At 49.5% G+C, this 22,899-nt stretch overlaps 16 protein-coding genes across 16 annotated transcripts; all 16 read right to left on the bottom strand.

The window, feature by feature from the left end:
• Position 1: 1 nt before the first annotated feature.
• Positions 2-388, bottom strand: DQ04_01371150 (putative polyubiquitin; the record flags this gene model as incomplete). Its single annotated transcript, XM_009310640.1, has 1 exon — positions 2-388. The coding sequence occupies one exon, from the start codon at positions 386-388 to the stop codon at positions 2-4; it is 387 nt and encodes a 128-aa protein (XP_009308915.1).
• A 207-nt stretch (positions 389-595) lies between these two features.
• On the bottom strand, positions 596-1,666 carry DQ04_01371140 (malate dehydrogenase (quinone); the record flags this gene model as incomplete). Its single annotated transcript, XM_009310639.1, has 1 exon — positions 596-1,666. The coding sequence occupies one exon, from the start codon at positions 1,664-1,666 to the stop codon at positions 596-598; it is 1,071 nt and encodes a 356-aa protein (XP_009308914.1).
• A 348-nt stretch (positions 1,667-2,014) lies between these two features.
• DQ04_01371130 (hypothetical protein) lies at positions 2,015-4,732 on the bottom strand (the record flags this gene model as incomplete). The annotated part of the gene is made up of 1 exon (XM_009310638.1): positions 2,015-4,732. The coding sequence occupies one exon, from the start codon at positions 4,730-4,732 to the stop codon at positions 2,015-2,017; it is 2,718 nt and encodes a 905-aa protein (XP_009308913.1).
• Positions 4,733-4,923: 191 nt separating this feature from the next.
• Positions 4,924-6,582, bottom strand: DQ04_01371120 (hypothetical protein; the record flags this gene model as incomplete). The annotated part of the gene is made up of 1 exon (XM_009310637.1): positions 4,924-6,582. The coding sequence occupies one exon, from the start codon at positions 6,580-6,582 to the stop codon at positions 4,924-4,926; it is 1,659 nt and encodes a 552-aa protein (XP_009308912.1).
• A 220-nt stretch (positions 6,583-6,802) lies between these two features.
• DQ04_01371110 (hypothetical protein) lies at positions 6,803-7,369 on the bottom strand (the record flags this gene model as incomplete). The annotated part of the gene is made up of 1 exon (XM_009310636.1): positions 6,803-7,369. One exon carries the CDS (start codon positions 7,367-7,369, stop codon positions 6,803-6,805), a length of 567 nt encoding a protein of 188 aa, XP_009308911.1.
• A 241-nt stretch (positions 7,370-7,610) lies between these two features.
• DQ04_01371100 (signal recognition particle receptor like protein) lies at positions 7,611-9,239 on the bottom strand (the record flags this gene model as incomplete). Its single annotated transcript, XM_009310635.1, has 1 exon — positions 7,611-9,239. One exon carries the CDS (start codon positions 9,237-9,239, stop codon positions 7,611-7,613), a length of 1,629 nt encoding a protein of 542 aa, XP_009308910.1.
• A 321-nt stretch (positions 9,240-9,560) lies between these two features.
• On the bottom strand, positions 9,561-10,085 carry DQ04_01371090 (hypothetical protein; the record flags this gene model as incomplete). Its single annotated transcript, XM_009310634.1, has 1 exon — positions 9,561-10,085. One exon carries the CDS (start codon positions 10,083-10,085, stop codon positions 9,561-9,563), a length of 525 nt encoding a protein of 174 aa, XP_009308909.1.
• A 323-nt stretch (positions 10,086-10,408) lies between these two features.
• DQ04_01371080 (hypothetical protein) lies at positions 10,409-11,767 on the bottom strand (the record flags this gene model as incomplete). Its single annotated transcript, XM_009310633.1, has 1 exon — positions 10,409-11,767. One exon carries the CDS (start codon positions 11,765-11,767, stop codon positions 10,409-10,411), a length of 1,359 nt encoding a protein of 452 aa, XP_009308908.1.
• Positions 11,768-12,064: 297 nt separating this feature from the next.
• DQ04_01371070 (putative cysteine synthase) lies at positions 12,065-13,066 on the bottom strand (the record flags this gene model as incomplete). The annotated part of the gene is made up of 1 exon (XM_009310632.1): positions 12,065-13,066. One exon carries the CDS (start codon positions 13,064-13,066, stop codon positions 12,065-12,067), a length of 1,002 nt encoding a protein of 333 aa, XP_009308907.1.
• A 202-nt stretch (positions 13,067-13,268) lies between these two features.
• Positions 13,269-14,477, bottom strand: DQ04_01371060 (hypothetical protein; the record flags this gene model as incomplete). The annotated part of the gene is made up of 1 exon (XM_009310631.1): positions 13,269-14,477. The coding sequence occupies one exon, from the start codon at positions 14,475-14,477 to the stop codon at positions 13,269-13,271; it is 1,209 nt and encodes a 402-aa protein (XP_009308906.1).
• A 219-nt stretch (positions 14,478-14,696) lies between these two features.
• On the bottom strand, positions 14,697-16,097 carry DQ04_01371050 (hypothetical protein; the record flags this gene model as incomplete). The annotated part of the gene is made up of 1 exon (XM_009310630.1): positions 14,697-16,097. One exon carries the CDS (start codon positions 16,095-16,097, stop codon positions 14,697-14,699), a length of 1,401 nt encoding a protein of 466 aa, XP_009308905.1.
• A 431-nt stretch (positions 16,098-16,528) lies between these two features.
• Positions 16,529-16,840, bottom strand: DQ04_01371040 (hypothetical protein; the record flags this gene model as incomplete). The annotated part of the gene is made up of 1 exon (XM_009310629.1): positions 16,529-16,840. One exon carries the CDS (start codon positions 16,838-16,840, stop codon positions 16,529-16,531), a length of 312 nt encoding a protein of 103 aa, XP_009308904.1.
• A 237-nt stretch (positions 16,841-17,077) lies between these two features.
• Positions 17,078-17,434, bottom strand: DQ04_01371030 (hypothetical protein; the record flags this gene model as incomplete). Its single annotated transcript, XM_009310628.1, has 1 exon — positions 17,078-17,434. One exon carries the CDS (start codon positions 17,432-17,434, stop codon positions 17,078-17,080), a length of 357 nt encoding a protein of 118 aa, XP_009308903.1.
• A 150-nt stretch (positions 17,435-17,584) lies between these two features.
• Positions 17,585-18,601, bottom strand: DQ04_01371020 (1-alkyl-2-acetylglycerophosphocholine esterase; the record flags this gene model as incomplete). The annotated part of the gene is made up of 1 exon (XM_009310627.1): positions 17,585-18,601. One exon carries the CDS (start codon positions 18,599-18,601, stop codon positions 17,585-17,587), a length of 1,017 nt encoding a protein of 338 aa, XP_009308902.1.
• A 384-nt stretch (positions 18,602-18,985) lies between these two features.
• Positions 18,986-19,576, bottom strand: DQ04_01371010 (hypothetical protein; the record flags this gene model as incomplete). The annotated part of the gene is made up of 1 exon (XM_009310626.1): positions 18,986-19,576. The coding sequence occupies one exon, from the start codon at positions 19,574-19,576 to the stop codon at positions 18,986-18,988; it is 591 nt and encodes a 196-aa protein (XP_009308901.1).
• Positions 19,577-19,819: 243 nt separating this feature from the next.
• On the bottom strand, positions 19,820-21,595 carry DQ04_01371000 (Tectonic-1; the record flags this gene model as incomplete). The annotated part of the gene is made up of 1 exon (XM_009310625.1): positions 19,820-21,595. The coding sequence occupies one exon, from the start codon at positions 21,593-21,595 to the stop codon at positions 19,820-19,822; it is 1,776 nt and encodes a 591-aa protein (XP_009308900.1).
• Positions 21,596-22,899: the final 1,304 nt, after the last annotated feature.

Below are 22,899 nucleotides of genomic sequence, written 5' to 3'. Positions count from 1 at the left end.
CTTACCGCAGCTTCTTCTTCATGCGGAGGTTGGAGCAGTGGCCGCAGCCCTTCTTGCGGCAGTTCGTCGCACGCACCGGCAGGCGGGCGTAGCAGCGGCGGCACACCTTCTTCTCCCAGTTGAACTTCTTCGCCAGCGCCTCCAGCGTCGGCTCCATCACACCACCACGGAGACGGAGCACAAGGTGCAGCGTCGATTCCTTCTGGATATTGTAGTCCGCCAGCGTGCGGCCCTCTTCGAGCTGCTTGCCGGCAAAGATCAGCCTCTGCTGGTCCGGCGGGATGCCCTCCTTGTCCTGAATCTTCGCCTTCACGTTCTCAATGGTGTCACTAGCCTCCACCTCGAGCGCGATCGTCTTGCCCGTCAGCGTCTTCACAAAGATCTGCATATTTTTTTTGTTGCTTTAGGTGTAATTGATTGTGAAAAGGGTTCTAGAGGTGCTTTACGGTAAATTCCTGTAAAGGTATGATTAGAGAAAAATAGTTTTTTTTGGCAGAGCTTCAGTGGTGCTAATAGTTCTTTCTTGGGGGCAGGGGGGGTAAAGGGGGCCCTGGCATTGGAGAAATGCTTGTGTGCACATGTGGATAGATATGTTTTATGCGAATAGCTTTGAATATTTCTGTTTTTGTTCTTGCAAAAGCCGCTTGCGCCCCTCTGTGATAGATTGGCGAACGGCTGCGGTGTCGGTGGTCGCCCCACCAAGCGACTCACATGCATCGAGTGCCACAGAGGCGGCGTCGTAGTCACGTCCACTGCAGAGCGCCACCGCCAGTCGGTGATGCGCCTTCACGTTCTTTGCGTCGAGGTGGATGGCCGCCCGGGCGTCTTTCGCGGCATCGTCGTTCTTTCCAAGACGATGCAGGCAGAGGCTGCGGTTGAGTAGTGCTGATACTCGCAGTGCAGTTGCCTCCACCTCGTTGGGCAGCAGATCGCGGCGCCCCTCTGTGAGGTCAATGGTCTCCGCGTACGCCAGCACAGCCGCGTTGAGGTCACCGGCTGTAAAGAAGGCGTTACCGTTCTCCTTGGCCTTCTTCGCCTTGACCACATCCTCCTCGCTGATGCGTTTTGTGTCATTCTCCCGCAGCATCGCTGCAGAGGCCATTTGTGCGCGATTGGAGGAGTCATAGTTTGTCATGGGAGGGTCAGCGAGGAGTGTTTCGTAGTGGGCGAGGGTACAGTCGACGCGGCTCCACTCGTCGAGAGCGGGGTCATCGTGGTTGCACAAGAGGAATGCGTCGCCGCGTATGTCGCGCTGGGCAATCTTACTCGCGCGTGAGTTGAGTAAGAGATCCTTAAACCGGCCACTGTCGTCAATGTAGAGTGAGGTGCCGATGAACTTATTCCCACGACCTGGCATGAGAAGCGGGACAATCTCAAAGGATGTCTGCTCGAGGTAATCCGCAATCATCTCGTTCTGCTGCTCACTCGTGGCTGTTGTCTGGCCTTCCGCCTTCTTTTCACCCTCCTTCGCTTTTTCAGCGAGATGTTTTGCCATTTCGTTCTTCTGGTCCTGTGAGAGGAGTTGTCTGCGGAAGTACTGCTGAATCGACGCACGGAGCCCCTCGTCAGTGCCGCCAGAGAACGTTATCTCGGTTGGTACCTTGGTGTCATCGGCAGGGACAAGGACATACTTGAAGGGCCTCACTGCAGGATTCTGGGCCTCCATCGTCTTAACGCGTAGCTCTTTCTTTTCTTTTTTTTTTTCCTTTCGCTGCGCCAGCAATACAACGGGGACTTGAAGAAAGAGGATGCGGGGAAAAGAATGAGGATCAAGATACTAGGTGTTTGTATGTATCTTGCATGCACATACCACATGGTGCCGAAAATAATTTTAAAAACGCCAAGAGAGAAGAGTAAAGAACAAGCGATTTACGGAATGATACAAGTACAGATAATAGAAAAAAGCATTCTGAGCATCTAATCTAGGTGTGCCAATTCTAATGTAATATTTTTTTTTCCAGTTTCACTGTTCATATATACCGACCAATACATCATAGAAAAAATAACTCGGATCTCACGTGGAATTCACCTCACAGATTGGAAGCAGAATCTGCACAGCAAGGTGCAGCTCACTCACAGACTGCATCTCAACAGCGGTTACCTGTTTTCCTTCGGAAGTAACTACCAAGCAGCACTCCGCCACGTGGACGTTATCCCTGTGGATGGCATTACTGTAGTACGCCCGCAGGCCCGTGATGACCTCCACCTTTTCCCGAAGCGTCACCAGCGAAGGTGTCTTGTTGCGGTCCAATTTCTTGAGGGAGACCACTGCGGAATCGCCGTCACGTTGTAGGGAAAGTATCCGCTTTGCCGTTCCGCTTCGGGAGACATGGTGCTTCCACACAAGAAAGGTGCCAATGAATGGGCTTCTGACAGCTGACTCTGACGGGCCAGGGGTAGGGTAAACACTTACGCTTTCGCCCCACCACATCGATGTTTGAGGCGGCACTGGTTGCTCAACTTGCACAACGAGAGCTGGTCCATCCGAGTCCTCCGATGAGGGAATACTTGTGTCACATGGAAGTAATACACCCCTCTCGAGTGCAAGCTGTCCCCCTTGGGGTGGCAGTCTTGGTCCTGAGTTCCTTGCATCTTTCGAGCAACAGTAAAGATTAATCTCTGAAGTGCGATCCGTCAAAGGCCGACGCTTCGCGCGGTGTTCCTTCACAGATTTAGGAAAGCATGTCGTCTCTACCGCTGGAGGCTCATCTGACACACTGGAGTTTTCCTCTGGGGTTACTTTGGTTGTCTTCAGCTCATGTGCCAATACGGACTTCTGACGTGGCACACGCCACATCCTGTTCAACGAAGCAGCTGGTTTCACGGGTGGATCAGCAGGGCCCTGTAACGTGTCTTGGAGCTGCGGTGTTTTTTCTGCATTGGGTGCAACAGTGGATTCAACTACTGTGGAAGTTGGCTCTTTCACTTCGCAGCCCACAAGCCTTTGCAATGGGTGTTCGTCAGCCTCTCTGGTAGACATTGGTGACGGGCTTTGCCGCCGCGAGTTGATGCTTGCCCGCGTCGAAGAAAGACCTCTCGCCGCACTTAAAGAGGGGCAGGATAAAGACCTTCTGCATAAGCTTTCACGCTCGACACCAAGAAGCTCTGTTACAGTCTTCAGGAGGTCGTGCTTTTCCTCGTAGACTGGCACATCGCACAGGTTTTTAATGCGTCGTCTGTTTTCCACTACTGTGGCCTTTCCAGTAGCAATAACAGGTGTACAAGTGGGATGGATTCTCTGCTCTCCCCACCGCATACATGTCTCCTGCTGACTCTGCTGTTGATGATGATGACGGTGTTGCAGGAGGGTCACGGAGACAAAATCCCGCCGGTCTGGCACCACAAACGGCGCCGGACGTAACAAAGATGCTGATTCGTGTACAGGAGCCGATGCACACCCCGCGTCGTCCATGGTCTGTACATGGCAACTACTTTCCCGCGTAGAACTAACAGAAACCACATTTTCCCCCCTGGAAGACCGTGGCAGCGTAGGTGCTTCCCGCCGCGGGGCCCTTTCCCATTCCCAACGCTGACGATTGTGCACTACAATAGGTGCAGGTGAAAGGGGAGCGCAATTATCGTCGTCCCGCCAAAGACCTGATGTTGAGTGCATCCGATTCAGAGATGGGGATCTGGAAAGCGTCTTGCATGGGGAAGTTGGCAGCTCAATGACATCGTCCGAAGCGACCTCATCCTCAGCGTCTGCGTAGAGAGTGCGGCGCGGCTGTGTGACCGACCGTCGAGGCGGTGAGGGTGTTGTAGTATGAATGCCGTACGCCGCCAGAACGCAGTCTTCGCTGTCGTCGCGTGGTTCAATGTCATCGTCCATCGGGCTGCTGGCACCGCTGCAGGACGAACAACACTGGGCCTGAACGAATGTTGGCCGCAAGACCGCTGGGTCGGGTCCATCACCTGGCGACATCTCATTGTCGACTATGATAGTTTTCTCCACGGGATATTGCGCCTCAGGGAGCGATCCCGACGCACGCACGCATGCAACCTCATAGCCGCAGTCCTCCGCAGTAGAACGAAGAGGCGTAGGGCTTAGTGTCAGTTCTACTTCAACTGGCTCCGCATCAGCGTTGTTGTTGTCAGCGGCAACTTGCAGTTGCTTCGGGGCCACCACTGGAGCAGGAGGAATGAGCTGCCGCAGTGATGTGTAGAGCAGCTCGACGGCGGCAATACGATGTGTGTTCGATGTGTCACAGCACCCAACAAACCGAAGTGTTAAGAAGATGCGTGTTCCGCATGCAGGCTCCTTTCCAAGAAGACAGGCAATGTGATACACCGTCTTGACGGAAAGGGTTGTCTCCATCCACTCCGGATCTAGACAGCTCGCAGGGTTCATGATCCACTCCTTCACGATAACATCTTGAACGGCAAGCTCGTCCATGCGCTGCGAGCTCGTGGAGAGACTCATAACACACGAGGTGGGGAATGAGCACCCTGGTGTGGCTGCACGAACCCTCACGCAGATCAGCGCGGGGGAGTGCGGCCCAAAGTAGTCCTCAGTCTCGAGTTCACATGTCGCTAAAGTGTCACGTGCGCTGACCGAGTAATTGCACCACGCCCCAGCGTCACCGAGCCCCCTATTGAGCGGAGATGAGGTTGAAGAAGAAGTGGTAGTGCTGGTGGTGAGGCGACGGGAAAAAAAGGCGTTCCCAGGATCCACGCCCGTGGCACGAAGCAGACGCTTGAGTGCTTGCACCGCTACGCCAGGGCCACTTGACATGAACGCAGCAGTGACTACAAAATTTCTTCTTCCCTTTACTTACCCCCGGGAGAGGAAACGACGATACTGATCCTTACAGAATAAGAATAAAACCGATAGGAAACGTGGAAATTATTCACATGAGCACCACATTTGAACCATACAAGAACACTGCAGAAAAGATCACTGTACTATTTCATCGCATCATGCATTTAGTGGGGCCGCCCGATGCCAGACGCCATCTTGTAGCTAGATCCGCGATGAAACAAGGACGTGCCAATAAGTGGCAGCGGTGCCTCCTCCGCTACGAGGCGTTCAATGCTCTGATGCTTTTCCCATTCCCAGCGCTTTTTGACACGGTACCACGCAAATCCAGCGTTCTCAATATTGTGATCTGCGAACATTGCGCTCACATTAAAGTCACAACGCTGCAGGAAACCGAGGTAGTAGTTTGCATACGTACATTCCATCGCTATAGGCCACGCTGTCGGGGGGCAATGCGGCGCCAGCTGCTGTGCGTGCAGCATTTCAGTTTTGACAATACACATGACATCATACAGAAGCTTACGCACTGCTCTGTCCCTTGACGCCAATGATATGCTCTTAAGAAGCGCAATATTTACGTGGTTATCGGCGCAGAGGTCAGCCGGAAGCATCGTGAAGCCGATACGGGCGTACTTCTTCCAAAACATAACACAGTGTTGTGTAAGGCCAATGGCTCGACCAATGTGCTGCATCATGTGCTCCGCGTTTTCATCCTTCACGTGTGTCACCTCCAGTAGAGAGTTAAAGAAATATCCGTAATAACGATCGAAATGGTCAAAAAGCTGCTTCACGTTGCCTGGTTGTTGAACAACACGCAACCTCGCGTCGGTGAATCCCCGCACAAATGCCTTGGTCATATGCGGATTTTGCTCCACAGCAGCTGCGAAGGGTCGAAGCACTGGGTGAGAGTCCGTAAATTGGCCTGCAGCCATCTGTCGCTTCTCCATAATCTGGCTGACGGCTTCCTTCCAAAATAAGATCTTCATACCAGCTCCAGTAGTCTTGACGCCGCGCTGTGAATGCACATCCAGCATCGTCCAGCGGGCCTTGTTGAGGGACATGACCAGCTGCCACATGGCATAATAGTTCCGCCGTGTTTCATTTTCTGGGTAGGCAATCTCACCCATGCGATAATGAAATAAGTCATGCTCCTTTAGTTCTTCCTCCATCCTAAAGTAGTCCGCTTCAGACGGCTGAAGAGCTGAAGACCCACGCTCTGCCTTGTCTGTATTCGCCGCGGTGATGCGTTTCCACATCTCTTCCTTTGAAAGTGAATTGCGTGGGACGGCGCGGTAGTAGTCTTCCGCCTCCTTCGCATGCAACTCTTTGATGGCAGGATCCCCTGCAGCCGTCTCTGCCTTCACCCGTGGAGATGCAGACATGACCGACTCATTTGGGGGCGGCGACGGCGGCGTCGGTAGCCTCCGTGGGAGTGAAGACCAAGACGATGCTGATGGTGATGGCAATGATGATGTGTTCACCGCAGCGCGTCGCGGCGATGGCAAGGGTCCGACCTGAAAATCACGCGGTGACGGCAACTTTCCGCTGAGTGCGACATTCGCCATGTGCAGCGCCTTGGCTGCCTGAATGGCCGCCTCATCCTCGCTGCATGGAAGTGGCAGCCCATCCTTGCTGTGCTCCGCCGCAGCCGCTTGCTTCTCGCTCTCTGGTTTCATGAAGGCGGAGATTGAGCCGCCGTACTCCGTGAAACCGTGGAGTTCACCGCTGATCCCTTCATCTCGTGGAAGACGCACTTTCCCATTTTTCAGCGCCGTTGTCCTCAGCAGCCCACTGCCGCGGCAGTAAAGAATGGAAAGCTGCTTCATCCTCGTCAGTACGGGTGCTCTTGGGAAGCTGCCTTCACGCGTGGGTATGGACACGACCACACAAACTTAGGGGGGAAAAAGAGCGGGGTGCAGGTGCCAGTCTACACCATAAGTTCTGCAGAATACTCTCTCCGCTCCTCCCCCGAAAAAAAAATAAAAGTAAAAACATAAGAGTAGCCCATTGAGAAAACATGTACACAGCATGGATAAAAACAAAACATCAACTATCTCTGTATAGCCGATGTGCATTTCGAAGCAAGTGCTCTTCGTTGCGAAGCTCCTCCAGTACATATTCTGCATCCTCAACGGAGTGTATCAACGTTCTTAACGATGCTTCAGGAAGAAAAGTAAAATTCATCCCTGTACTCAGATCATCAGATGAAATGGCAACATTATTCATCAACCCCGAATGCACGGGGCAACGACACGTACATCGAGTCGGCGAGGTTGTGGCCCTCCGGACCGGGACCGGAGTAGCATGCCGCGGGTATCTCTCTTTGTACTGGGGGTTATCACTCCACGAAGCTCTCTTCACAGCAGGTGACTTCTGGCGGCACCCGGAACTCCTCCTCGGCCGCAGAGACGGAATCCAACACGTACTCTCGTGGCGACCCCCTCCACACACGCTGCTAGAAGGAATGCTGTTCAAACGCCGCGCCTCGTGGTCAAGCGTGAGGTTCTGCACCCACACCCGGTTCCCCCTACCATCCTCGTAGTAGTAGCGTAGCCGCCCACTTGGCGGCGGCGGCGGCACGGAGCGCCCTATTTGGCATGACGAAATCTGCATCTGTCAAACTTCGCCCTGTCCCAACTTCTACCCCCTCCCCACCACCACCTTTTTTTTCCCACTAAAAAGAAAAAAAGAAAACAGCATGCACCAAAACAGATAAGAAGCAACATTCAATAGGAGTAGAAAAGATCAGATAGTGACAACTGTTACAAGCGAATGGTTGTCCTGTAGCATCTCAAAAATATATGATATAAATATATAAATATATTTATATCATTTTCTTTTCGCTTCAGAACCACTACTCCATCAGCGCGCTGACGACGACATCAGGCTCCATGACTTTTAGGTCCTGATACGTCTGGCCGGTGCCCACAAATACGATAGGCTGGCCCAATTCGTACACCATCGAGAGCGCCGCACCGACCTTGTCGTCGATGGTGTCAAATTTTGTTAGTACAATTCCATCAATGCCACGAGAGACTGACCCGACAGGGGCAAAGTCCACAAGGCACTGGTTGAACCTCCTAAGCTGGTCAACTCCACTGTTACCCACCAACGCCTCTCCCACAAAGAGAACCAGGTCCGGTTGGTTATCGTGGATGAGCTTCGCGAGAGCGCGCATACGCGACTCATGGTCCTGCATCCGTCCTGCCGTGTCGATCATAACCACATCATACTGCTGACGGGTAGCTTGTGCAATGGCCGCAGCAGCCACAGCTGAAGGGTCGGTGCCGTAACCCATCTGAAAGACAGGAACGCCCAAGCAGCGACCGTGCACCTCCAATTGCTCCACTGCGCCGTGACGAAACGTGTCGCCCGCCACGATAAGGATATCGTGATTGTTCTGCTGAAGCCAGTAGACAATTTTTGCAAGAGTCGTAGACTTACCCACTCCGTTAACACCACATAGCACAATAGAGTACGGCTTCTTTCGCGACTGCGCTGACGCAACAGCACGCAGAATGTTAACTTCATGCTTAGGCTGCAATATACGGCGAAGCGCCGAAACCATGGCAGTCTCAACGGTTTTGTGGAGAGAATCAAACGTACCGAGTTTCATCCCCTCCAGTGAAGTTTCTACCGACTTGCACACGTGCTCCGCCACCTCGACAGCAACATTCTTGGCAATCAATTTCTCGCGCAGATTTGGAATAACATTTTGAAAATCTTGGCTGTCCAGCTCCCGACGGCCAACGTATGAGCGAAGCCAATTCGCCAAACGTCCTCTCGGCTGGTTCTCCCACTCCTTTTCACGCACTGGTGCGACAGTACCGTTGGGCAATCGCTTGATAAACGACGCCCGTTGAATCTCCGCTTGTGCTGCTAACTCCTCCTCTGTTGGGGCCCTATAATGTTTCTGCTGCTCCACAGCAGGGTCAACGGCAGGCTCATCCCAGCGGGTGGCCTGCTTCAGCGGCTTGCCCTTCTTCTGAGCTGTTGATGGGGGCGATGCTTTACCCGCTGCCGATTTTACGCCTTTGCGCCCAATGACATGACCGTTTTTGGTCACAATAGTGTTGCTACCCCGGTGCACTGTCGCCTCTCTCTCTTCCACCTCTTCTTGTGCCGGTGCCTCTCCTGCGTCTACCTCTTCTGCCGTCTCACTGGCGTCCAGAGCAGCATCCGTGTTGCCCACATCATCCCCATCGGCCTCTAGTGTTGACAGAGCCTGGGTGTACTCTGCTGCGAAGTCGTACTCCATGTCTAGACCATCTCGAACCCGTCCATACTTTTTCGCAAAACCTTTCGTTATATTACGCAGGAAGGTACTCATGTTTGTGTACGAGAGGAACTTCGGGTACACAGCAACCACGAACAACTGGGCGTCATTTTCCAGTGCCCAGCGAAGCTTGTAGTCATCCGTCACTAATTCATGCACTCCTGCACGTTCCTCAAGGAGAACCTCCTGAATGACGCGGTTAACCATTGAGCGCCGCCCAGAACAATCCGAACTTCGCTCCCAGAGGACAACACCCCCATTGCTGATGATGGACAGTGTATCTATCATTTCTGAGCAAGATATATGTACACACGCACGCAAACAAGAAAACTGTTGGTATTATGGAAAGGTGTGAGAAGATAATAGGCATTGGGATGATATCATCGCAAAATAGGAAGAGCAAAAGCAGAGCCCATATCTTTTCGGCCATTGTGCATTCAGAGTCCTCCTCCACCCCACAAGAATAAATAAATAGACAACTACTAAGACAGAGGCATACATTACCAAAAGAACAAAACAAATCACGCGCTAACGATTGTACACCACGGAATCTAGTTTCAACTGCCGCAAAGCCTCGCGTCGGGTGAGGATTTCGTTGTACTCCGCCTCCGTGAGAACAATGCGAATTGTTACTGTTTCGTTATCATCGTTTTCCTCTAGTCTACCTGTTCCAACGGCCTGGTTGCCCGTGCTGCACGCGGCGGCTCTCATCATCATGCTGTCATGTGGCGGCACTGTGGAAGAGTCTGTCTGCAACTCTGTCGATAAATCGGAAACATCAAGGGAGCGTAAGAAGCGTTTCAGCCTTAGCCGTGCCGCTTCCACTGCGGCGCTGCGTGCATCAAGGTCATTCTCTTGGTAAAACACAGCCATCTCTTCTAGGCGATCTGCGAAGGAGCGTCGCAGCACAGCGAGTGCCTTGGCAATCTGTGAGGGGTTCGACGCCGTCTGTTGTGGCAACTGCCTCTGGAGTGTTGTGTACGTGTTTATAACTGTGTCGACTTGACTGCAGATGTCCGCAGAGCGGCTCAGGTCCAGCGGAATCCACCTCATTGGTGGGCACGGCACCACACCTTTGCAGTAAACGAGAGGCAAATGGGGGGAGAAGAAGAAGAATTACTAAAATCCAATTGCTCTGCAAGAGTATTATTTTACAAAAGAGGAAAGGGCACAGTCTCCCTTCCTCTTTGCACCAAGTCTCTTACGCGAGACGTTGATCTTGTACTCTTTTTTTTGTTTTTGTTTTCTCTCTCTCTCTCTCTCTCTCAACATTCTTCTCTTTTGTTTTTAGTTATAGTGCGACAAACAACAACCAAACTTCGAATCCATCGAGAAGTCAGCTGACAACCGCAGTCCAAGTAAACGCGAAATTCACCTCAGTCAAATCCATTGAACCCTGTGAGAACAAAGGCATCGTAAAAGTTCTTCTTTTCTAGTTGATGGCACCAGTTCCACGCCGAAGTCAGCCTTCCGTCAATGCAGCTTCCTCCATCGTCACCAGACCCGTCAAATCCATGACGAAAGAAGTCCGACAGTATCGTCATTCGGAGTTCCTCGTACGAGTTATACTTGGTCCGCAGCAGGTTACGAATACCTGGGTGCTCCTCCGGTGTGTCTGGGGAAAATATACGCTCAAGGGCTGTAACAGTGTGCATTATCGGCTGTACAATGCGAGGAATCACGGTATACTTGTCAATGAACACCAGCGGGTTAGGGACGTCACGGTCACCTAAATGAATTACCTTTATCCCAACCCACCCACCCATCTCACGATCTGCCTCGCTCACACACCTTTCCATGCGCGCGTAGCTCCTTGGTGCGCGGCACATACGGTGAAACCCTTGACCGGTGTTCGTGAACGAGTAGAAGCCCTCGCCCTCAATCAGCATATCATCCTCTGAAACCTGCCAGAACTCGAAAATGTTGCGCTGCACATTTTCCCACAATGTGAGGGATTCCATAACATATTGGCATTGGCGTCTGTGATCGTGAGAAAACTTCGCGCCACCTACGCCTGCACGGATGGAGAGGTTGTGCTTGGATTGGGGTTCCAATCGAAAAAACTCTGTACGGATGACATGCCGCATCCATTGAAGCGGCTTAACATTGCCTTCAATAAACTGATGGACGTCATCGATAGAACGCAGACAGCGTTCGACGACGGCACTATGGTTGGCAGCCCCGTAATGATCTATCAATCGCTGGAAAATCTCAGCTCTTTTCTCCCCAGAAGAGTTTAGATAGGTCTCCACACCCGGATCACCGAGCAATGCCTCAGCGCCAACCGCTCGAAGCTCTGCCCCAACTGTTTGCACAGGACGTATCAGACTCCTGGATATGCGCAGTCGATCCTTCACGGAACGCCGCTGAATATCCTGAAGGAGCATTGTCAATTTGCCAAATTCACTCCTGTTGCTAAAGGGGTTGAGTCGTTTGTGACGACGAAAAATTTCGAACAGCTTTTCCAAGAGGTGCAGGGTCAAACCCAAACTAACATTACCTTTGGCAATCTCGTTTCTCATCTCTCGTGCGACATTACCGGACGCCATATAGAGGCCTAAAGTTGTGTCAAAGAGCTCACGCATCGCCTTGCACATGCACTCCTCACGGCGGTGGGAATATCTTATGTCGTCTACATCGTCTGTGTACTCACTAACCCTGAGAGCGGCAATGAGCAGTTGCAGGTCCTCACGCTCTGCATCGCTTAGACGTAGCAAAACGTCCCCGTATCTCATGCTGAAGTATGCGGTCTTTCTATCCTATCCAATTAGGAAGAATAAAGCTGTAGAAATGAGCGACATCACTGTAGTAAACGAGGGGAGGCGAAGGAGGATGACCAAACAGTGACATCAGGCTCCTATTCTTGCAGTCGTCACCCGTATATCGTTCGCTGATTGTTTCCCTTTCCTCTGCTTCTCATTTTATGACACTCGCACAAGCGCAAATAAAAAAAAACAAACAAACACGAAACGAAAAAAAGAACAAAGGACGACTTCATTAAATCACTTAAAACATAAAGCTCAGTACTCTCTTTACTGAAGTTCGGACGCCGGAACCACGGGTAGAGCGGCAACTTCTTCCCGCAAAGTTGGATAGAGTGCCGTAGATAAATAGCGTTCTCCAAACGATGGGATGAGAGTGACAATAGTCTTGCCAGCCATCTCTGGGCGTTCGGCTATCCGCAAGGCAGCGCAGACATTCGCACCGCCAGAAAATCCGCAAAATATGCCTTCTGTACGTGGAAGCTTATTTGCAGTCTCTACGGCCTCATCACTTGTTACTTGGATCACTTCTTCCACCAATTCACGTTCGAGAACGTCTGGGACAAACCCGGCTCCAATGCCCTGTATACGGTGTGGACCGGGCTTTCCACCAGAAAGTACTGGAGATTCCGCGGGTTCAACCGCGACAATTTTGGCTTGGCAACCAACCGAGCGGAGATAACGCGCCACACCCGTCAGCGAACCGCCAGTCCCCACGCCGGCCACAAAGCAATCCACCCGACCCTTCGTCTGCCGCCAAATCTCAGGTCCTGTCGTCTCTTCATGGATTTGTGCGTTGTACTTTGTACAGAACTGATCGGCAAGTATCGCATCTGGGTTGTTGCTCACGATACGTTTTGCCATGGTCACGGCGCCTTTCATGCCCAATGCGGCAGGTGTCAAAATAAGTTCGGCACCGAAAATACGCAACAAGCACCTGCGTTCCGTTGACATAGATTCCGGCATGGTGATAATGACCTTGTAGCCCTTGACGGCCCCCAGGTGGGCCAATGCGATGCCAGTGTTGCCACTCGTAGCTTCCACAATAACAGTCTTGCCGGGAATAATTTTCCCTTCCTTTTCCGCCTTGTCATATATGGCGTAGGCAAGGCGATCTTTAACAGATGCCATAGGGTTCTCAGATTCAAGTTTCAGAACAATTTGAGCTGCGGTCTTGTTCATCTTCTTAAGGTACACCATTGGAGTTTCCCCGATAAGGGCTGCCACGGACTCCGCAACGTCGGTTCGTTTATCGAAACCTTCCTGAGACATTGTTTTATTCTGCTTGGAGTACAATGTACACACACAGGCACGAACACTGAAACACAGAAAGAAAGAGAGAGACAAAGACCAAGAGACGCAAACGAAAAGGGTTGTGATAGAGAAAATAAATCCCATTCTCTCTGACTCTAACAAATATGCAAACATATTTTTTTTTCTAATGTATGAGTTTCGTTCATGTGGGATTTCGAACTCAACCCAAAGGGATACCATGAAACGGGGGCAGCACCACACCCTGCTCCAGATTTGAAAGGCGCTGCAATGCTGTGGCACAAACATCAGGGAAACGCCTGAGGTGGAACATTATCCTACGCTCAGTTGGCCGATGATTCCAGTAGCAGTCATTTGCGTAACCGTTAAACAGCTTTTCCATCATGTGGCAAACAACGCAGAACTGGCATCCCTTGCTGGCATGCTTTTCTGGTTTGGAGTAGAGCGCATGGAACTTGGAGCAGCAGGCATCATGGCCACTCACCACCGCCGCCTTAGTCGCGTGATCGGTGGAACCTACCGCATTTGGTAGAGATCTCGTGTACTCAAGCCTCGGCCGCTTTACTGCAAGACGATTCACCTTAATGATGCTACCAACGCACTCATCGTCCGAGGAAGTGATATTATCACCGCTGATCACAGCGTTCTCTGGAGCGATATCAGACACCAGCGTCCCCGACGGGCCGGTGTAATGTGGGTGCACCACCGCCATCACTTTACGGCACAGAGAGGGAAATGCGTATGGTGTATCGCCACACGCCTGTTCCAAGGAGATAACTATGTCAGTGATAGCTCCACCAACTGGCTGTGAGTTCTCCTTTGCTTCTCTCAGTTGAATCCCTAGTTTCGTGTATTTCGGCGATTTTGCATGATCCACAAGCGCCAACGCCGTGTCCGCAGCCGCTTTCTGATGTTCTGGTTTGAATTTTCCCCAGTTCAGCAATATCTTCCGCAATGAAAATAATTCGTACAAAATGTACACTTCCGGGTACTTTCCCCGGGAACATGCAAGAACACCCTTTTTCTGCAACTCAGTCACGTAGCTACGAAAGCCCCCGATAGCAGCTAGCAAACCTGCATTATCGCGATCAAGCATCGACAGGCGCAGCAACAACTCTAAAAAAGACACCATCTCCCGCTGCTCCTTCTGTGGCGGTAAAAAACTGGGAAGCAGGGCGAATGTTTTGCAATGTGCCTCATTCTCAACCGCAGCTATCACACTCGCGGCACCTCGCTCAACTTCCTTTGTGATGAGTGATTGTTCGTCTTTCCCATTGGTAGCCTCCCAACGCCGCCGGGCTTCGCGCTGCCACTGGAGGTACGCAGACGACTCAGCCGTCGTCGGCACCTTGAAGCCCTCTCGCCTCTGTCGGAGCGACTCCTCCGCACAAAAGGACTCAAAAGTCGGCATCGGCTCCAGAGCTAAAGAATAAAGGATAAATGAGAGAGTGAAAAAAAAGGCAAAAAGTACAGATGTGTTGCTTCCTCACTGAAGCAAAATGAAGCGAGTTCGAGCATGTGCGTCCGTTTTTGGGGGGCTTCTTCGTTACGGATCGACAACAAAAATCCGGTAAATACGTCAATTCGTCACAGCAGAGAGAAGATTTGCATGCACCGGCAATAAGTACGTTCACGCCATTTTCCCACAGAAAAGGAGCTGAAGATGAAGCCACCATCCATTATACACAAGAGCAGACGCAGTCCACATGAGAGAGGCACTCACTAATCCGAATGATATCCATGAGAGTACCTCTACACCACTGACGTCATTTTTTCCTTGAGGTGCCTCACTGAGAGACTCCCCATCGCCCACGAAAAAGAAGGCCGTCCCCACACCACTCTCGACCGCTTCCAAGAGCGGGTGACCCGAGAGAGTTGCGTGTGGCAGTGGAGCAGCTATCATCACACCTTCCGAAGGCAGTATGGCCATCGCAGAGGGTTTACCGACCCTAATGCAGCGCACCAAACTCATGTCCGTTGTGAATAAGAAAACTTCCTGTATTTGTTGACGAAGCAAGACGAGTGCAAAGGAAGACCCCGGCTGCAGTACATCGAATCGCTGCACAAGCGCGGGACGAAGCGAAGAGATCTCCAGCTTACGCGCCAGCACACTCTTTGAGAAAGGCCGCACGAAATGAAGGGCTTCACCAGCAACGGTGGCAACGACATATTCATCGACACCTAACGCCGTCGTATATGTGCAGCACATGCCGTCATCACCCCAGGACCCAAAGGACACTCTCTCGAAGGACCACGTTGATACAATTCTTTTACTGCCATCATATTCCTCGGTGAAGGCGATCGCGGTGTTATCACGCAAACATAAAGCAGAGTTTCTACCAATACTCACTGCATTCCACGCGAGGCTGTTCATTTCCAATGGAATTGAAAGCAGGCTCCTTTGCAGCCTTAGCTCAACAAAGGGAACTAATAAAGACCCCCTATGAGAGGCCCGATAAGAGGAGGAGTAGCAGGGTAACATGCTGCTACAGTGTTCCAAATAATGCAGGTATCCCTCGTGTAGAACTATAAGGCGAGAGCCATCCCTCGATGCAAAAAAATCTTCACATCCGTGGGGAATTCGAACTTGGACCTCCAATGCGCAGTCAAAAACAAACAGCGCCCCATCCACCGCTCTACAGAGCAAAAAGCGCTGGCCTTCGAACCGCACCTGCGAATCTCTGCTCCCGTAAATACTGGGCAGTTCCACATAACGTCTTGTGCTTTCATTAGGGGCGGTCGCCTCATGCGTATAGAAACCACACTCCACCACACCACCATGATCCACACTCGCTGTACAAACTAGCAATTTTCGCTGCTGCTCCAAGAACGTCATGGCCAAAACCGCACATGGAGGTGCAAGTTCCACGCCCAGTTGACATATAACCGGGGAAACCAACCACTGGTACTCCAGCTCAGGAAGAAATGTCGATGCCACGGCACAAAACAGAGGTGACACTTGTCGCAGCTGCACCAAATCAGTCTTTCTGAGGAAGGAACATATTTCATGAAGAATCCCTCTGCAATGCATAGAAAGACTATAACAGCACATAAAATGAAACAACGGGAAGAAATAGGCAAGGAACAGTCTAGAAACCAATCAGGAATCGGATTTGCACAATGTATTTGCCTTATTTCTAAAAAAAGGATTAGCTGAGCCAACAAGAAACAAAAAAAAACATTTTCTTCTGGTATTTGGTGGATCCTCTGCCCATACCTTCATCAGTTCAAGAGAATACATAAAATCAATATACATTTGGATGCTGGTCTTCACAATGATTTTTCTTTTGCATCCGGCTTTCTCCCAAGTCTGTTTTTTTTGTTGTATGTCTTTTTTTTTGTTTCTCGTCTCTTTTTTTTCCTTCTATTCCTTCTGGTTTCCAGTATACCTACCTTCTAAGGCATCCATTTATACATTGATGAAATTCCTTGAACCCTGCGTGTATAAATCCCTCATACATCTCATCGCTGGGCAAAGTTCAGCATCAAGCAGCAAAACTCATCATATGTCATAAAGTTGTCGTCGCTCTTCGCATACTTCTTGATCTCATTGACTACCTCCATATCGGTGGGTTCCAGTCCATAGTGCTCCAGAGACTTGTAAAACTGCTTGACATCCTCAATGGAAAGGTAACCGTTGTGCTCCGTGTCGAGAGAGTCAAAGAGCTCTTGAAGCTTGTTATCAGTGATGGGAAGGCCGCCAATGTTATTCTCAAGCTCCTCAACACTGAGGTGACGGTTGTTGTTGTGGCCCGGAAGAAGACTGCGCTGCATTTTCACTTTTTGTAGTACAAGCCCTTTGGCGTGTCGTAGTTTTTGTTTGGCGGGGGGAATGAGGGGTGAAGGGGAAAGGAGGAGTGAACAACGAAAACAAAGAACAGAATATACCTATATATACATACATGGATACATACATACGCATAGGAATCTGCATCAAGACCGAGAATTGCAACTTTGACATGCCATTCTCACAGTTCTTAGAAGCATAGCAAAGTCCTTTTTTTTTCCTCCTTACGATGAAAGTGCAGCTGCACGTGCCTCCAACAATTTAGTCCTTGCTTCAATTGCTTTCAACTCTTCCCTTCCCTTTATAAAGCCTCGCTGACGCTCATTAAACTTCAGCACTTCCTTGGCACGAAGAGTCTCATCCAGTAGCAACACTTTGGCATGGTCCAAACGGGCCTTGGCTTCCATCGCCAACCGATTCCTCACCAACCGTCGAAGAGGAGCAACTTTTTCCTCATAGCGTTTCAGCACAACCTCGTTTTTCGCATCGACGGGATTTAAGGCGAGTGCATCAAACGCATTTTCCGTGGCGATAATCCTTCTTGCTTCCCTTTCCACATCGTCAGCTAAAATAAGCGCCATTATCCTCAAACCAAGAAGAGAAAGTAAGAATAGAAAATCAAAAAAGAGACTCAAAATATTGAGCATAATTTATTCATTATATATTTATCGGGCAAAGTTCTTTGCTTCTCAAGCATGACCACGCAACAGCCCCAGAGCAAACACATTCAGTCATAAGCACTCTGTCGTACCACGTACCACATCCATAGCCACAAGCGCTCCAAGATGCAGCTGCAATTTCTTTGTGTAGGTGGATTTCGAAGTTGTTGGATTAACGACCCACTGGATAACAGTGCCATCACTAGCACATGCTGCAATTATTATAACGGTGGAATCGGGTGGCGAAGCAAGAATACAAAGTGAAGTGAATGTATTCATAAAGGTCATACAATGCCGTCTTGTAATAAAATCGCAGCAGACAAACATCCGTCTTGGTTCACAAACTGAGGAAACAGCAAGTGTTTCATCTTCCCCAGCACTAATTACCCATTGAGAATCTCTAGAAAACCGCACTGCAGTAGGAACCGATCGATGCGCATCGGTAATCCGTCCAATATTTTCGAGTCTGGCAACCTCACCATTACGCAGGGCCATTTTACCTTCATTGTCTTGGGGTTTGTAGAGAGCAATTGTTGGATTATCACACGCAACCGCTATAAGTCCTTTTTCCCATGAAACTTCAAAGGCCTGAATACCTTGTCCCTGAGAATAATCTAGTCTCGAAAGCATTACGCCAGTTAAAGGATCCCAATGGAGAATTAATCCGTCATCTCCAGCACTGAACAGGTGTAGTGTATCATTATACATTCTCGTAAATTTGACAAATCGAACCCAATCTGTATGGCCTGCTAGATAATGCAAAGGATTCATATCGCGTGACCAGACTGTAACAGTCGCATTTCCACCTCCCGTTGCTATCCAATTATCATCAGGAGTGACAGCAATACTGAGAATGTTGTTTGAGTACCCGCCAAATGCGGCATCCCTTTCCAATTCCAACCTCGATGAATATCTCGCTACGCCAGCACTATAACTAACAGCCGCAGAACCACCTGCCGCTGCAATTCCAGAAATTTCTCCTGCACTCGGGCCTGATGCAGAAGCTCGCGCCTCAAGTGTATAGCCATCACAAGAAATACTTTGAATAGCATCCCTCGAAACCACAACAAGAACTTCATTCGACGCCATAAATTGAGCTACTAGTGCGGCGCAAAAAGAATTGAGCCGCCCCTGAGAAACAAAGGAACCTACAAGCTGTCTCGCTGCCTTTTTGGGAGCGGCTCTTCGACATGATGAAGACGATGTACCACGCAACGTGTACCAATTGACCGTGTCGATAAGCTCCTGCATGGCATCACAACTTTGTTTTGTTTGGCAAAGAAAAAAAGGGACAAAAAACAGGAAAAAAGAGAACGACAATAACAGTAAAACAAAAAAAACAATGAAATTCGAAAAAAAAAAAGAAACATTAAACGTGTTACGGACACAGCTACACACAAACGCCTATATGCAAGGAGAAAGAAGCAATCATCGCATCGACTACGATAACAACAGGCGAAGAAAAAAACAGTTTCACTGCCAAAAGAAAAGCCTTTTAACCAAAGGTTTAGTTTCAGTGCCTTTCGTTGGCATGGAAGGCTCAATCGGTGCAGGTGCCTTCAGGCCCATAATCTTTCTTTCCTGCAAAGCAACATAGGGTTTGTATCGTATTTTCGCGCTGTCGACACTTGGCATGTTAAATTGTCTAATAACAGATTCATCTGTTACTCTCCACCCATAAACAGGACAGGGCTCTCCTGTTAGATATGGATGTTTACTCGGATTCGGTGGCTTTCCTCCACGAAAATACAACTTCACCCCACTTTTATGCCAAACACCTTGTATCATCATACTCAAAACACGCGGGATGTGAGTCGGGCTGTTTTTAAGGTTGCCACGCAACTTAGATAGCGGGTGCACCCGATGAAGTCCTATTCCGTATCCCGTTCCATCAGCACCATTATCCATCCACTCAGGCCAGTTGTTTTTACGCAATCTCCGCTTTAAAACATCATGCCGGCTCCTATCCTCGTCATAAGGAGTATCGTGAAAAGGCTTAACAAATGGATAAACGCTAGGCGCATTATGGTATACGCCACGTCGGAGACTACAACTACTGCGCATTATTCTACAATAATAAAAAGCTTGGCGAGGCAAAACGCAAAGGGAAATACTTTTTAAGGCGATCATTAAAAGAGTAGAACAAACAAAAAAAGACAGTATGTACATATCAAAGAGAAAAATAGATGGATCTCATATGACAAAAATCGTGTTCCTCACCTTGTGTAACGCTGTTTTCTGATGTTTTTTTCTTTGTAGTTTGAAGAGAGGGAAAAAAGAAGGTTATCACCGTCACATATCTATGGTCTATCGAGGTGGCTTAAAGGGATAAAAAACCGTATCGTCCAAATGAGGCAATATAGGTGGAGCAATAACCCGACGATTCATTTTTGTCCTAGCATATGGATCCGCCCATGAAAAAGCAACCTCGAAGCGAAACCACTGAGTGGATGTTGCATTCATGGTGAAATCACTATTGTTTCGTATCTTCCAACTACCAATGATAGGATCCGCAAATGCGGCCACAAGAACGTTTTGAGGATTGCTTTCAGCACCTACTCGAGACACAATAAACTTATACTGCAACCCCACGTAAATGTTGCTACATTTTCTTTCAACAGAATCATATGGACTGGGGGTAAGATCGCCAAAATCAATCCCTTCTATATGTATCCAGCTCGATGTATCATTTGTATGTGCATCACTTGTACGGGCTACATGATCGATAGGTCTTGTAACAACATCAAAACCAGGTGAACCCACTGCATTTATACTGAGAATGTTTCGAAGCAAAGCACCCGTTCCACCCCCCGAGCATATATCACGCAAATCACCTTCTGATACCGAGATGCTGCAGCCGCTGCTTCTGACATCGTGCAAAAAACCCGTCTTACGGTAATTATTCTGATAACAAGACCTTCCTCCACTTGGAACGGAGAATCCAGCAACCCTTTCCGCAATTGCCGCCTTATCATTGTTCTCCACGAGTGTACCAGCCCTCACACGCGACCCGTCAAAGTAGCCCGGGGCACCAGGAAAATAGTTCGATGGTGGATCCATGCCCTCACGCAAAAACTCTGTTTGAAACAGCATTGAAGCAATATCGTTCAGATTGATGTCACGCACATACAATTTTGAAGTTGCATTAGTTAAAATCAATCCAGTTTTATTAGAATTGTATACCAGAGATGTTTTCACTCGAATAACAGCGTTTTGGCAACCCGTACCGTTTATTACTGTCTGATATTGCACCGGAATACTAGAATTTGAATCGACCGTTGCAAGGAGTTCACCAGATGTTTCATTAAAAATCTGCAGCGTAACAGGTGTAAACTCACGAGAAGTAGAATTACTCAAGTCTGTCAAGAACAAATTTTCGTACATAACGCTTGAAAAGAGTGTACATATACTTCCTCCCTTCAGTACACAACCAGTAGTATCTATGGGATTCATAAACCGCACACGCCTACCTTGTGGTGTGCAGTATCCATCGTGACGTGCCACTGGAATACTTAGAAGACCCATGCTTTTTAACTCGAAAGTCGAAGTGTCAACCTCTACGCGTTTCATCAATGACAACCCTCCATTTACTGTGTAGCCTCTAGATCCGTTCTGTCTAAGCCAGTCATTAGAAGAGACGTCACGTGGCTTTGATATATTCTTGGGGAAGACAAAAAAAGGAATCAGGTCCTTCGCGTTATTTGACTTCACAACACATATCGCACCAAATCCATCACGTCTTTCGTCAAGGTACCTTTGAGTATCTCCAGTTACTCTTCTATTTTCATCGTATTCATTGCAGTACCAAATTGTAGGGTGACTGACAGTTTCTGCAAAACAAAACTCGAACCTATTCCGCTCTTCCTCACCACAATCGCTATCACAGCAGCAATTGGGGTCACAGGAACCCCACGTCACATCGCAAATGCATTCACCAAGATAAGGAGATTCAAGATTCCGCGGACCAGGTGTAACCGCTGGCACATTCTCCCATTCAATTGGATATGAAACCGGCTGTTCAGCGGCTGCCTGCAAAATCAAACTGCAAATACACGCAAGCCAGAACCCAAGCGCCATGCTCATAACCTACAACACTCAAAGCTGTATCAGGCGGTAGAGATTAGTCTCAGAGTTACTTTTCTCTAACAGAGACAATATAGAAAAGAGAGAGGGAGAAAGTGATATTATGAGTTTTCTGTCGATCTGCATCAGCTTCCTCAAAAACAAACTTAACCCCAAACGAGATATCCCAAAATACCCTTATAGTTAAACTTCTCCCTACTTACGAAATGGATGTGCTGAAAGCGTTTTTAATCCACACAACCTGCGGGGCAGAGAAAGCTGGGCTGGGTGGATCTTCTCAAACTTGCCCTTGGAAGCCGGTTTTGTCGGAAAAACTTACACAATAAGGGCAACGTCAACACCGCAACATCGTAAATCTGACCATTTCTTGCCGCAACCTCAAATATATATATAAAAAAAAAAAACCCGGCCGGCAGAGGCAACACCCGCAGCATTTCCAGCGCCCCCTCACGCCACCGTTTTTGCCCCGCAACATAAAGAAACGAGGGCACCCCAGGGCCAAACGCATTTTTAAAAAAATTGCACACCCCCTTCGCCAACCCGACCCGGCCGCTACCCCAAAAATATTCGGGGCGTCGGCGGCGCACTCCGCCCCGGCCCCCCCCGCCACGCAAAACCACAACAAAGAACCAACGGCCGCAAAGGCCGGGAGGCAGGGCGCCACGAAAAATAAAATCAGATAAATGGAAAAAGGGGCTCGGGGGCGTGGCGACCCCGCCGCCGTGGAAACCTTTTCTCTCAGCGGGCTTGGCCTAAAAACCGCAAAGACAAATCCCGTGGAAAAGGGCGACAGCGACCCCGGAAGTACAAATAAAATGATTTGAAGTATCCGAAAGCCTTGCGCCCCATTTGACATCGTAAAAACTAAGAGTTAAGCACATATAACCCTTTAAAAAAAAATTGTAATTTTTTACTTCTCCAACCACGCATAGCACGTCTCCCCGCCAGGGTGTCTCAGTGGACATATGAGTTTTATTGTCACAAGTTCAATTCCTGATCTTTGCATTTTTTATTGAAAATGCTTTGCCCATTTTTCCCCTCTCCAACAAAACGCGCCATTCCACTAACATTAAGAATCGCCATAATCTACAGAGTCTTAAAACGCACCACCCTATGGTAATACAAGCCAACCCATCATGGCACCAGGGCCCCGTGCTCGGCAATCCCGGAAGAAGCCTGGCGCCAGCAACTTTCATCATTTGTAGGATTTTCCGGCGCCAGGCCCAAGGAATCGCACAGTGCCAGGATCACCCGCGCCTTCCTGGGACACAGCGTTGTCCTTCTCGGTCTTGGGGCGCATGCCG

The sequence above is a fragment of the Trypanosoma grayi genome (assembly GCF_000691245.1).
Source record: "Trypanosoma grayi strain ANR4 Tgr_137_V1, whole genome shotgun sequence".
Classification (NCBI taxonomy): Eukaryota; Euglenozoa; class Kinetoplastea; order Trypanosomatida; family Trypanosomatidae; genus Trypanosoma; species Trypanosoma grayi.
Note: the sequence above shows the minus strand (reverse complement) of the source record. Positions and strands in the feature narration are given on the sequence as shown.